This window comes from Xyrauchen texanus, chromosome 20, assembly GCF_025860055.1.
Source record: "Xyrauchen texanus isolate HMW12.3.18 chromosome 20, RBS_HiC_50CHRs, whole genome shotgun sequence".
Taxonomy (NCBI): domain Eukaryota; kingdom Metazoa; phylum Chordata; class Actinopteri; order Cypriniformes; family Catostomidae; genus Xyrauchen; species Xyrauchen texanus.
The window spans coordinates 6,561,532-6,575,161 of record NC_068295.1 but is presented as its reverse complement, the minus strand read 5'-3'; the positions used below and the strand labels follow the sequence as shown (position 1 = coordinate 6,575,161).

Below are 13,630 nucleotides of genomic sequence, written 5' to 3'. Positions count from 1 at the left end.
TAAATATCCTTCAAAAAGCAAACAGACTTCATAATCCTTTTGTATTATTCTTTTGGGGTGAAATATTACTCTGACATGTTCTTGACAGCTTTCATAAGATTGAACCACACAGTAGTTTCAATGTATGTTGCTGTAGTATAATCAATGTTTTGCACTCACTGCTGGGTCCTTTGACATCTTTAGTGGGTCCAGGAGACATTGGCTCTGCACAGTATTGACACAGACAGTCTTTACCATTGAATGTCACTCTGTCTCCTGCAGGAAACGGCTTCCTGTAGGTCATACAAAAAAACAAAAACAAGCCCCTTTAAAATCCTCCTTAGACTAACCATACACCACAGTGTCAATTACTGTGCAATGGCCAGTCTGTGTGTGTCTGAGAGTTTCTCTTACTTGCAGACTGTGCACACAAAGCACGCTGGATGGTAGGTCTTTCCGAGTGCGTTCACCACCTCTCCTTCCACAAACTCTCCACAGATGTTACAGCGGGTGCCATGGATACGCTGGTAGTCCAGAGTGCACATGTATTCTCCATTTTTCATGAAGAATCCTCCCTGTGCCAGATCGCAGCCACATACTGCAGTAAAGCAAACAAGTGAATACTGGTTCACTAAGGTAGTGCATTAATAGGATTGATGTTGGCGTGGGTAGTATGACCATAATCTTATATCACAGTATGAGTAATTTTATGTCAAGGTAATGGTATATGCTCGGCTCAATATGTGACAATCTTTCATTTGTGTGATATGAGCAATATTACTGTCCTGAATTTATAAAAATTTGGTCATGAAGTTCACCACTGTGACATGATTGCTTCCATAGACTGGTGGGTTCTAAGGCATCAATTTGCATCTATAAAATTTCTGCGACATTACACCCACCCGTATAATGTGTTTCAGGCACAGCGTTTATTATTGTTTATAATATTAATCATTTTTGATGCTTGCACAGTTTCAAACTCCACGGCACATGTCTGTGGTACGGTATACATCACGATATAGGTATTTTTTTGTTGAAAATTCAATAAATATGGTTTATACACTGAAAAAAGGGAAAGCAGCTCTACTTGAAATTAATGTAATACATTTATGTTTGAGATGAGACTATAATTGTATTCTGTAAAGTCCAAGTGATATTCAATAAAGTCATCAAATGTGATATGATCAAATTGCTATAAATGCTCAAATGGATTCAGACTTCTGACGGATAGTGTTCACTCAACGTGATTTTAATTGCTTGCTAAATTCACTTATTTAAAATGAGCAAATGCAACACAATCGTCTAGCACCTGGTCTCATATTAATTTCATTGTGTACAATCCATCTATGTTCACTTAATCCAATTGTGAATAAATTATGTGGTATCAATGTATTGCTGAAACCAGGCAGGGGATTTCCAGTTCCCAGCATGCTTTGCATGAGAGTGGATTGGAAGAGTACATTTGAAAAATAAGTGTGTTTTTTTACATTACAACTGACAAATCAGTGTGTAAAATACTGGGGGATCATCAGTATAATGATTGGGGAACTGTAAAATCTCAGCAGCATCATACTTGTTATACAGAGCAAACATTTTATATATATACACTCACCTAAAGGATTATTAGGAACACCTGTTCAATTTCTCATTAATGCAATTATCTAATCAACCAATCACATGGCAGTTGCTTCAATGCATTTAGGGGTGTGGTCCTGGTCAAGACAATCTCCTGAACTCCAAACTGAATGTCAGAATGGGAAAGAAAGGTGATTTAAGCAATTTTGAGTGTGGCATGGTTGTTGGTGCCAGACGGGCCGGTCTGAGTATTTCACAATCTGCTCAGTTACTGGGATTTTCACGCACAACCATTTCTAGGGTTTACAAAGAATGGTGTGAAAAGGGAAAAACATGCGGCAGTCCTGTGGGCGAAAATGCCTTGTTGATGCTAGAGGTCAGAGGAGAATGGGCCGACTGATTGAAGCTGATAGAAGAGCAACTTTGCCTGAAATAACCACTCGTTACAACCGAGGTATGCAGCAAAGCATTTGTGAAGCCACAACATGCACAACCTTGAGGCGGATGGGCAACAACAGCAGCAGACCCCACCGGGTACCACTCATCTCCACTGCAAATAGGAAAAAGAGGCTACAATTTGCAAGAGCTCACCAAAATTGGACAGTTGAAGACTGGAAAAATGTTGCCTGGTCTGATGAGTCTCGATTTCTGTTGAGACAATCAGATGATAGAGTCAGAATTTGGCGTAAACGGAATGAGAACATGGATCCATCATGCCTTGTTACCACTGTGCAGGCTGGTGGTGGTGGTGTAATGGTGTGGGGGATGTTTTATTGGCACACTTTAGGCCCCTTAATGCCAATTGGGCATTGTTTAAATGCCACGGCCTACCTGAGCATTGTTTCTGACCATGTCCATCCCTTTATGGCCACCATGTACCCATCCTCTGATGGCTACTTCCAGCAGGATAATGCACCATGTCACAAAGCTCGAATCATTTCAAATTGGTTTCTTGAACATGGCAATGAATTCACTGTACTAAAATGGCCCCCACAGTCACCAGATCTCAACCCAATAGAGCATCTTTGGGATGTGGTGGAACGGGAGCTTCGTGCCCTGGATGTGCATCCCACAAATCTCCATCAACTGCAAGATGCTATCCTATCAATATGGGCCAACATTTCTAAAGAATGCTTTCAGCACCTTGTTGAATCAATGCCACGTAGAATTAAGGCAGTTCTGAAGGCGAAAGGGGGTCAAACACAGTATTAGTATGGTGTTCCTAATAATCCTTTAGGTGAGTGTATATATAAGACCAAATTTAAATTAGGTTAACTCTTTTGGTTTCATATGTATTTAAGTAGAGCCTACATTTTAATTTCTTATGGAAGGAAGTGTGTGTGTGTGGGCATGTTTATGTGGTTTATGAGGACAATTGTTTTAGGTTACAAACTGGTAATTACAAGGGTATTATCCTATAAATATGGTTTATGGGGGCATTTCTAGTGTCCCCATAATTTAAATAGCTTAAAAAACATATTAAACTATGTTTAATTGAAAATGTAAAAATGCAGAAAGTTTTTTGTGATGGTTAGGTTTAGGGGTTGTGTTAGGTTTAGGGGATATAATCTATAGTTTGTACAGTATAAAAATCATTATGTCTATGGAAAGTCCTCATAATGATAGGTAGACCAACATGCATGTGTGTGTGCGTGTATTTTCACTTTGTGGGGACCAAATGTCCCCATAAGGATAGTAAAGCCTGAAATCTTTGACGTTTTGGGGGACATTTTGTCGGTCCCCATGAGGAAAACAGCTTATAAATCATACTAAATTATGTTTTTTGAAAATTAAAAAATGCAGAAAGTTTTCTGTGAGGGTTAGGTTTAGGGGTAGAGTTAGGTTTAGGGGATAGAATATAAAGTTTGTACAGTATAAAAACCATTATGTCTAAGGAAAGTCCCCATAAAACATGGAAACACAACAACGTTTCCCTCAATCTTTTCCACAATCTTCACTTTTCAACTGGCAAACTGTGCATTATCACTTGCTTAAAAACAGAACCTTTATTTAAAGTGTTACCAAAAAAATTTAACCCAATGTCACGAAGTTCATAAATGCAGCTGTAAATAAACACATTAATCTCAAAGGAATAAACAAGATCATTAGAGTAACTGATGGCCATAATGGCACTCTTTTGAATAAATGTGGAAATTAGCAATGAATCATTTTATCTGATGCATAAATGAACGATCCTTTGAAACTTTTCTTACAAACTGACTTTGATCTCTGAATGAGCCAAACACAAAATAATTAATTAGCTCTGTGATTTAGCTATTAAACTTTTATAATTTTTAGTTAAAGTCTTGTTTTAAAACTTTCAGTTTATGCTTATTGTCAGAATATATATATATAATTCTGATCTCTCAATAAGAATGCATGTACTGAGAATTAAGGATTTCTTTCTTCTTTCTTTCTTTGAATTGACTGTAATTAGCTGTAACCATATTAATTTCCATATGTTAACATTATAAACATTACGAGTTACAGTATGCGAAATGTAAAATTAAATGAAAAATTTTATTCTTTTAAGGGGATGTGTAATGTTTTGTTGTTAAAATATTTGCTCCTATCCCATCTTAATATGCAGAGACAACTATATGTAAGCCAATTATAGATTGAATGTTGATTGAGCCCTGAATGTTGACTGTAAATGGCGTAACATAATAACCTATTTGGCCGTGTATCTCTCTGGAATGACTAAGGCGATTATTATTACACAGACTTACAGTAAGAATGAAATAATCCTTGAGGGTGTCCAAAACAAAGTGGATTATTCTCAAAGCTCTTACAGTAATGTTCCTCACACACCCTGATTAACTTCTTAGAGCACTACTGGTCGTGTGGAACATGTTTGCGAAAACATTCATTGTTAGCATGTGTATTTGGAATTCATAACCTAGACTGCATGTTACGGCATCATAGGCGCTCCAAACGCGACAGCTGCTCCAAAAGCTAGGCAGCAACCATTTGCTGTCTACTACGATACCTTGTTCTGGTCAAATTCAAATTCTAATACATATTAGGTTCCAGAATAACTAAGGTTAGGATACTGCCTTAAAAGTCACCTGTCTATGTAGGCAGTAGACAGCAAGGCCAACCACTTCATTTTGGAACAGAGCCATAAACTGTTTATAACCTGTTTATAAATACTGGTGAGTTTTTTTCAGCTAAATCCCTAGCCTAATATTGCCAAGTTCCGCTCTTTCTATCTCTCTCCCTAAGATAATGACTGAGTCTCCGTCTGTGATGTGTTAAAGGGCCAGTAACGTCAATGGGAATGGCATTAGCTCAGACTTGTCTGAGGAATAAGGGACTGTTGGTGTGGTACGTTTTACAAATAACAGGCATTTCATAAAACATGACAAAAATGACAATGCAACAAACAATTTTCTGAGAAACAACAGAAAATTTCTTTAAAAAAACAAAAAGCAAAAATCGAGGTCACTGTGAGGCACAATGGAAGTGGATGGGGCCAATTTTTGAAGGTTAAAAGGCAGAAATGTGAAGCTTATAATTTTATAAAAGCACTTAAGTTAATACTTCTGTTAAAACGTCTGTATTATTTGAGCTCTGAAGTTGTTTAAATAAAAAAAAAATTAAAGTAGTTTTTAGGGTTTGTTGACATTACATCGAAAATTAAGTAGTAAAATTGGCTGTAACTTTACCCAGAAAAGTTTATAATATGATACTATCACACTAAAATCATGTTAACATGCTTTGTTTATGTTTTGTGGCTACACTTTTGGAACAGTGAGTATTTTAGCATTTATGGATTGGCTCCATTCACTTCCATTGTAAGTGCCTCACTGGAACCCAGTGTTTTTCGTCAAAATACATTTTTTTGGTAATAAATATTATGCCTCAAATGCTGTTGATTGAGCTTACCTTGTACTGAACCCAGAATATTCATTTAACATAGTGCTTGCAGCTGTCTTTAATATTCTATTTAATACACAAATGCTGCAAACTTTATTGCACACTTGCAGTTTTCCTGCTGTGATTATTTAGTAGAGAGCAGCAACTATTTGCAGTAGGTGTAGAGACAGGAGACGGAATGGGAAAAAGTGGGACTCGAACCCAGGAAAATTCACCCACACTGTCTTTACACACTACGGCATCACAGGAAAACTTGGTGGTGCAGGTTGACATTAATTTCTGTGTTTCCACCAGAATTTTGGTGTAGTGCAAATAGCCCCGCTGTGTGTCAGGTATTATTTACACCTAGAGTAAATAGTCATCCCTTTAATATAATCAGAGAACTTCATCAATCTCAGTTCTCGCTGCTAAGCTGCTGTTTGTTTTGCATTTCATTGCTTAAATCATGTCAGGTTTTTTAGGCCTGTGATTGTCCAAAAAGGTCTACATTTCTGGCCAATATATAAGGATGAGGTTCTTTCGGCTAGTTCATCTCAGATATACATGAATACACCTAATATTGCCGGCATTAGCCACACAAAAATTTCTGTGTGCCACTTAGATTGGCAGTCTAGTCACTGAGCAGATCTTACATCATTATGCTGCTGTCTCTGACTCGGGGTTAATTGGATCGCAGCTCAGGCATGTCAAGATTTACTTCTTAACGTACAGAAGGATTATATTATATCCAGGTCTTCATCACATGAGCTATGTATTATCTACAAAATAGCCTGTGTAATCTTAAGTGTTTTCTTAACAGCAGATGGATTTGGTGGACTTACCAAATATTCACCATGACTACATCGGGTCACTATGTCACAGCAACACAAATTATTATTTGTATTATATTTATATTCACCCAAAAATGAAGATTCTGTCATCGTGTACACTGAAGTTGTTCCACAATGTATGATTTTTGTTTTACATCTGTTACACAAAAAGAGATGGTAAGCAGTATGTTAGACTTAGTCAACATTCACTTTCACTGCATCTTTATTCCATACAATAATAGTGAATAGTGACTGAGGCTGTCATTCTAACTTCTCTTTGTGTTCCATGGAATAAAAAACGTTTTACGGCTCTGGAACAACATAATTGTGAGTAAATTATGACAAAATTGTCATGTTTGAGTGAACTATTATTTTTATGGACAATATTTGCTCCCTGGAACTGATTTTCAGGAGTATTTATTACCTTTTGAACAAAGATGTCCCGATACCGATACCGATACTGGTATCAGAATTGTGCCCGATCCTGCGCATAATTACTTGTACTTGTGAACGTAAAAATGCTCAGATACCAAAAAGTGATACCATCTGATGTACGAATTAGAGGTCGACCGACAGTGGATTTTGCCAATACCGATAACCAAGGTGGTGGGAAAGGCCAAAAACGGATGAATCGGACGATATTTTTTAAAATTGATTTATAAAATAATTTTTTTTAATTATTCTTTCTTTACCATGGTGGGTAAAGTGTCCAAAATGACAAAGTTCCCAGATGCAGTTTTTTTTGTTGGACCAAAATCCCAATAATAACCAGAAAAATTCCGTTTCGATTCATAACGCGGGACTTTTAAGTATAAACAAGCCCGAAACATCTATGTCGATGAAAAAACTATCGACATAGATGACTATATTTTACAGATAACTGATAGATCTAAAAAGTAACTATAGGCACGGATTAATCAGTAAAACAATATATCGGTCTACCTCTAGTACGAATGCCATTGCGTAAACATTCAGCACACAAATTAAAATCATGTTATGTCCTAGTGTGATTATTAATTATTAGTGTGATTATAAAAAATTATAATGTGATTATTATTATATGAGATAAATATATAGTTTGCATGTGCTGCACACTTCAAAGTAAATTGATCTTGTTTTAAGATTGTTTGAATGCAAATTTGAAGCCGGCTGCTCATACTAAGGAGCTCTAAAACACAGTCATGAGCATTGCGTGCTCTGCTCTGCTCTGGAGGTGAGAAGTTGCCTCCTAAAACACACAGAAACGGAAAGGGCTTCACTCCAAAATAAAGGTTTGTGCCAAAATAAAAGCTACATTTAAATGGAAAAGTATGAGAGAACTAGTTTTGTAATATTCACTGTAATACTACTACTACTAGTACAACAACTACTACTACTACTAATAATAATAATAATACATTAATGATCATTGTGTTATATTTCAGCAATATCTACCATCTGTGATGTTCTGTTGTGCAGCATTTTATTTGAAAAAATTACTCCACTGTTGTGTTTTGGATTATGCTGTGAGGTTCTTTAAAAAATAAAGCACTTAATTTGATAAAAAATAATGCAATATTATTTTGAAAATTAAATTTTCTATTTTCATTTGATTCAGAAAAAAAAAAAAACAGGTATTGCATAGGTAGGTACCAAAAAGGAAATATTGAAACTTATTCTCATTCACCAAAAAATCTATACCATAAAAATACAGCATGTCAATATCCATATCTGTGTGTGCTGGTGTTTTCCCTCATGTGTTTCAGGTGATTGGCATGGGACCGCTGATTGCTCAGCTTATCAGCAGACCGACCCCTCCTGCCCCTCGTTATTTACCTCTTTGGTTGGCCTGTTTCCCTGTATTCAGTTGGCATGGCTTTTATAGGCCTCAGTCGGTTCCAGAGCACTAGTTAAATACTAGTTCTGTTTTGTTTTTTCTCCATTTGTGAAATTTTGTTTATGTTTTTGCCTTTTGTTAAATAAAGCTAATTTTAGTTTAATCTCTGCATTTGGGTCCTTCATCTCCGCAAAACAACTGTGACATATATAGGCAAAAAATACATGTGGATGAGATTTATTCTAAAGTCTTGTTGTAAATGAAGCTTCTGAGAAACACAAGCTTATTAAGTCAAGCTTGAAGTTATCTTTAACAATTACACGGTCAGCCTGAGTTCCGGCGGGAGAGATGAGTCATGAGAGACTCAGGGAAGAGCTTTTAGACATGGCTTCAACATTGATCCTGAACTGCAGTGCAACAGACACAGAGCAGTTTACTGTTAGTATGCAACCAGAAAACCAGCAGGGTGAATCTCCTGAAGCTTGCACATTTTTGTCAGTTAAATGAAAAAAGTCAAAAATAATATTTAGTGAGACTGTATTAATCTGACTACATTTGGATACACCAAAAGTCATATTTAAGGATCAGATGAGGTAGAAATATTTCTTTATGATAACACATTTTAAGTTGAACAGTGTAAAGAACATGCTGGGGTCATATTTAAAAAAAAAAGTTTTAATATATATATATTGTATTAAGAAAATGAAGCCTATTTTTTTTACCCTTATGATTTGTTTGCACTTTGGCATTATTTTCATTACAATTCACATGGTTGCCACTCTTTTCAACCAATCAATGTCTATGACTTTTCCATAAAATTTCCATGACTTGAAAGCTAATTTTCATGCCCAAACATGTAGCCAATAGGCATTTGCATCTTTAATGCAGAGTTAAGAGACTTTTTCTGCAGTTGACGGTTTCTCTGTACGCCTGTGCTAAAATAATCATTAATTGAAGATACGATAGCTTGAGCAGTTCCTGCACATTGGTGTTTTTTTGCTCCTCATGTGGCTGCTCAAAGATGCCTTCACCATATTAGAAAGATCAAAAGACTTACAACATAATTTGCACGCTGAATGTGTAGGATCCCAACATTTTTCATAACTGGCCATGCTGAGCCAGACATTATAATAGGTGCACTTTAATGGCTTGATAAACTTAGCTGTAAAATCTACATTTTACCTGGAGATCACAGCATATATTATTTTCATTTACCTATTTGCTCCAAGACCAAAATAATAAATCCACTATTATGTTTGAAACTTTCCAGAAGAGGAAAAAATAGAGAAAGGTGGATTAAAATAGTAAAATGGAAGAAGATGCTAAATTTACTGTAAACTTACCAATTCAGGGTCGGTTCTGATCCCCAAAACCAAAAGAAGGTCCATCCAGGAATCAAATGCCCTGCCAAAGTTCACTCTAGTTTTCGCTCGACCACAATCACGTTCCCGCTTAGCCAGACGGGATTCAGACGACAATTTTTTTTAAAATATTTATAAAACAAATTTGGCTTACTCTGAGTTTGTAAAGGAGACGGTGTTGTGCTGGGAGCCGGACGTTTGCTGGATTCCATGTTCCAATATAACGTTACTTAGTGTTGCAGACTGTTATTGCTGTTGAATAGTGGAAGAGAAGCTATTACTGTCCGAGGCAAGGCTCTCGGGAGCGCGCATAAACGTCACATCCTTTGGATTTTCCTGGCAAAAGCGACCCGCTCCCCTCGCATGAAAATCAGTCTACAGGCTTTAATAGGCAACCTAGTAAGTCCAGGAGGGACAAATGTTTTAAGTTGCATTACAAGCCATTCACACATTGACAAAAAAAGCCAAATATTACATGCAAATTTTTCCATATTGCACCTATAAAAAAAAGTAGAATTATAAACATTTTGCGAGATTTATGCTGATAAATAAGGAGGAAATGCTTCATCATTCACCGTCTGTGAAAATGGTCTATTTGTCTGAAAACATGAATCCAAAAATGGCCGGGGATTAGCGGCACATTGTTGTTTCTAATTGGTCAGGTATTCTAAATAAAATCCTATATTTTAAACTCTTCACCGTGTGTTTTTAATCCATTGCAACGTAACACCCCAATTAAATATTTTTGGACAGAGCATAATAAATAAAAATGTATTTAAAAAAAAAATGTCCATGACTTTTACGTTTTTATTAATTTCCATGACATTTTCAGGCATGGAAACCACAATTTTAAAATCCCCTGATATTTCCAGGTTTTCCACGACCGTGGGAACCCTGAATTCAGCACACACCCACATTAAGTGTAATATGAAAAATTTAAATATATTTTTTATTAAATCGTGATTTATTTATACATCATAATAGTATTTGTTTTACTGACTTTAATAATTGAAAAAATATACATTTTAATGCTTGTATTACAGACCCACCAACATTTACACACTTATTCCAGCTGGAATAGCTTGTGCAGTTGCTCACCTGATAGAGTGATGGACTTTGGACACAAGGAGCCCAGCAAAGCACGGAAGCTGACATGTGAGTTGATAGTGTCATATAAGCTACACTTAATGACTTGGTTGATAAAGCTTTTACTTTTAGGACACTAACTGTGAGGTTTAGGTGTTGGTTAAGGGTAAGGATGTCTGTTTTGTTTACCTCTCATTTGCTTTTAGGACACTATTGTTTAGGTTTAGGTTACATTTTTAGGTTCGGTAGGTACATTTTACTCATTAAAAATGTAATCTAACATTCAACTTAAAAACCTTGTCTTACACAATTTCACTCAATTTTGACGCCCCATACTGGATATTTTCCTGGACAGCAGCGAAAACTTGTATTGAAGCAAATAATTTTTTGTTTTGCAGAAACTTTGCCACAGTCAAGTAATTTTCATGAAATCAGGCTGGAATGAAAATAATTAAAATTACAAAGAAACTTTCAAGTAGAGCGAGCTTAATTGTCATAAAAATTCAGTAATAAAGCACAAAATGGTACAAACCAGTTTTCAATTTCTTTATGCAAAATATATATATTATTTTTTAATTAAAAGTGAAATATGACTCTTTATGATTTTTTGTTAGATTCACCCAGCAAGATATTATATAATATGTTTTTGTATATATACATTAATTTTTCTCTCTGTTTACAATCAATAAGACAGATATGCACCATAAGCACAGTATACACCTCTCCTTTTTACAATCTATGTCAGTACCGCAATCAGCATTGGATTTCATGGCACTGCTCATGAGTCTCTATTTTATTTTACAGGGACAAAAGCTCCATATATATATATATATATATATATATATATATATATATATATATATATATATATATATATATATATATATATATATGTCCATATATAATAATCATTCACTCACCTTTGCATGTGAAGCACTTGATGTGGAAGTGTTTAGCCTGCACTCGTAACACCTCTCCCTTGCAAACCTCTCCACATTTAGCACAGCATATCAAAGGCTTCTCCGCCTGTTGGTGAGTTTCCAGGGAATGGGCCACTATATAGAAAAAAGAGAATATTTTGTCATGGTCTGTTCCAGTGTCTGCAGAGTGACAGTGTCACACTTTATATCAGGTGTCTTTAACTACTATGTACTAATATTACAATACATACAATACAATGTACTTATTGTGAAACTTCATGTTGTTCTGCAAAATCCTTCAGATTCACATTTGCTGCTAATGTGGTTGAGGTTCAGGTAGGTTAGGGGTGGGGTTAGGTTAGGGTTAGGGGTTAAGGTTTAAAGTGTAACTACAGATGTAATTTTATGCAGGTACTTTAAATGAAAGTACAATGTAACAACTTCATTCTAATAATTACATTGTATACTTAAGTACACAGTAGTTAAAGACGCCTAATTTAAAGAGGCTCTTTTTTGGAGGGCTCTTGAAAGTGTGAAACTGATTTATATTTTTCCCTATTGAGATGAATGGGTATGCTAAAGGATAGCTGTCTCCAGGGGCTAGTTGTGATCCAGAATGATTCCAGATTTGTTATCCCATGTTTTGCTATTCAGGATCAGTAATCCATTTTACTTTTGTGTCAGTTTTTCAAAGCAACATTGGATTGGATCACCCTGATCTAGATAAAACTTTTCAAGATTACCAAATCTGGATTACCAGTGCTCTAAATGGGACTACATATCAAAATGTAGGCTACTAGCTATGTAAAGAACAACAGGAAGAATAGCCAGCATGGGGTCACTTTAAGTGTTTTTATTTGAAGAAACAGAAAACATCACAATAAAACGTCTCGGGTTACATGTGTAACCCTTGTTCCCTGAAAAATGCGGAATGAGATGTTGTGCTGCTAAGCGCTACGGGGAACAGCTTTCACTGTGAGCCGAGCTGAATAATGTGTGGAACACGTCAATGAACATTGACCGGAATTTATAGCCTCGGCTGATGTAATCATTAGATGCACCTGAGGCCAGGCTATAAATGGATACGTCACCAGGTGTCGTCAGATACTTCTTTTTGAAGAGCAGTCCTGGGACGTCCCAGTGCGGCAAAGCAGCGCAACATCTCGTTCCGCCTTTTTCAGGGAACAAGGGTTACACATGTAACCCGAGACGTTCCCTTTACAAAAGGCTTCACTACGATGTTGCGCTGCTAAGCGCTACGGGGAACGCAATACCCACGCCGCCGCACTTGGGGCTGTCCGGACCCCTACGGTTGTGCAGTGTACTCACAAAAACGTGAGAGGTCTCAGACATGAGCTTGAGATGTCGACTCAAGGGCATAAGAGCCCAGAGTAGCAAAGCATCTAACCCACAAAGTTAGATGAATGTGTGCGAAGAGAACCCTATCGCAACACAAACTTGTCATAAAAACTGATGAATGTGAGCGGAGAGGACCAGTCTGCCGCATCACTTACTTGTTCAGGCATGAGCTGAGATGTCGACTCAAGGGCATAAGAGCCCAGAGTAGCAAAGCATCTAACCCATAAAGTTCGATGAATGTGTGCGAAGAGAACCCTATCGCAACACAAACTTGTCATAAAAACTGATGACTGTGAGCGGAGAGGACCAGCCTGCCGCATCACAAACTTGTTTAGGCATGGGCTGAGATGTCGACTCAAGGACATAAAGAGTCCGGAGTAGCAAAGCATCTAAACCATAAAATGTGATTAGTGTGTGCGGAGAGTGCCAACCTGCCGCACCACAAACTTGTTCGGTGTCAACTCAAGGGCGTAAGAGCCAAGAGTGGCAAGAACATCCAAACTATAAAAGTTTAATGAATGTGCGCGGAGAGGACCAACCTGCCGCACCACAAACTTGCTGCAGAGGGAGACCTCTAGCCAAGGCTTTAGAGGAGGAGAGCCCTCTGGAAGAGTGCGCCCTAAAACCTACTGGCGAAGCTTGAACGCGCGCCTCGTAGGCCCGGGCAGTAAGGTCCCTCACCCAAAGTGACAACCCGGTCACGGCTTCAAAGTGAAGAACTGCTGCCCTGACTTTACGCCACTAGCAAATGCGGTGGACATAATTCTGAAGGGCACAGACTGGACAAAGTCTGAGTAGTCTTTAGCTGCTCCGGCATTACAAACGGCAGGGAGCAGAAGGCTTAGA

The 13,630-nt window shown here is 37.2% G+C and overlaps 1 protein-coding gene across 1 annotated transcript in view; it reads right to left on the bottom strand.

Annotated features, from left to right (window-relative positions):
• Positions 1–13,630, bottom strand: part of LOC127660964 (actin-binding LIM protein 1-like) — a 45,892-nt gene that overhangs the window by 18,106 nt on the left and 14,156 nt on the right. Inside the window, exons 2-4 of the mRNA XM_052151470.1 lie at positions 11,426–11,560; positions 394–577; positions 160–272 (exon numbers count right to left, since the gene is read on the bottom strand). Of these exons, the coding sequence (XP_052007430.1) occupies positions 160–272; positions 394–577; positions 11,426–11,560 (432 nt within the window). The remainder of the gene's footprint in view (positions 1–159; positions 273–393; positions 578–11,425; positions 11,561–13,630) is intronic.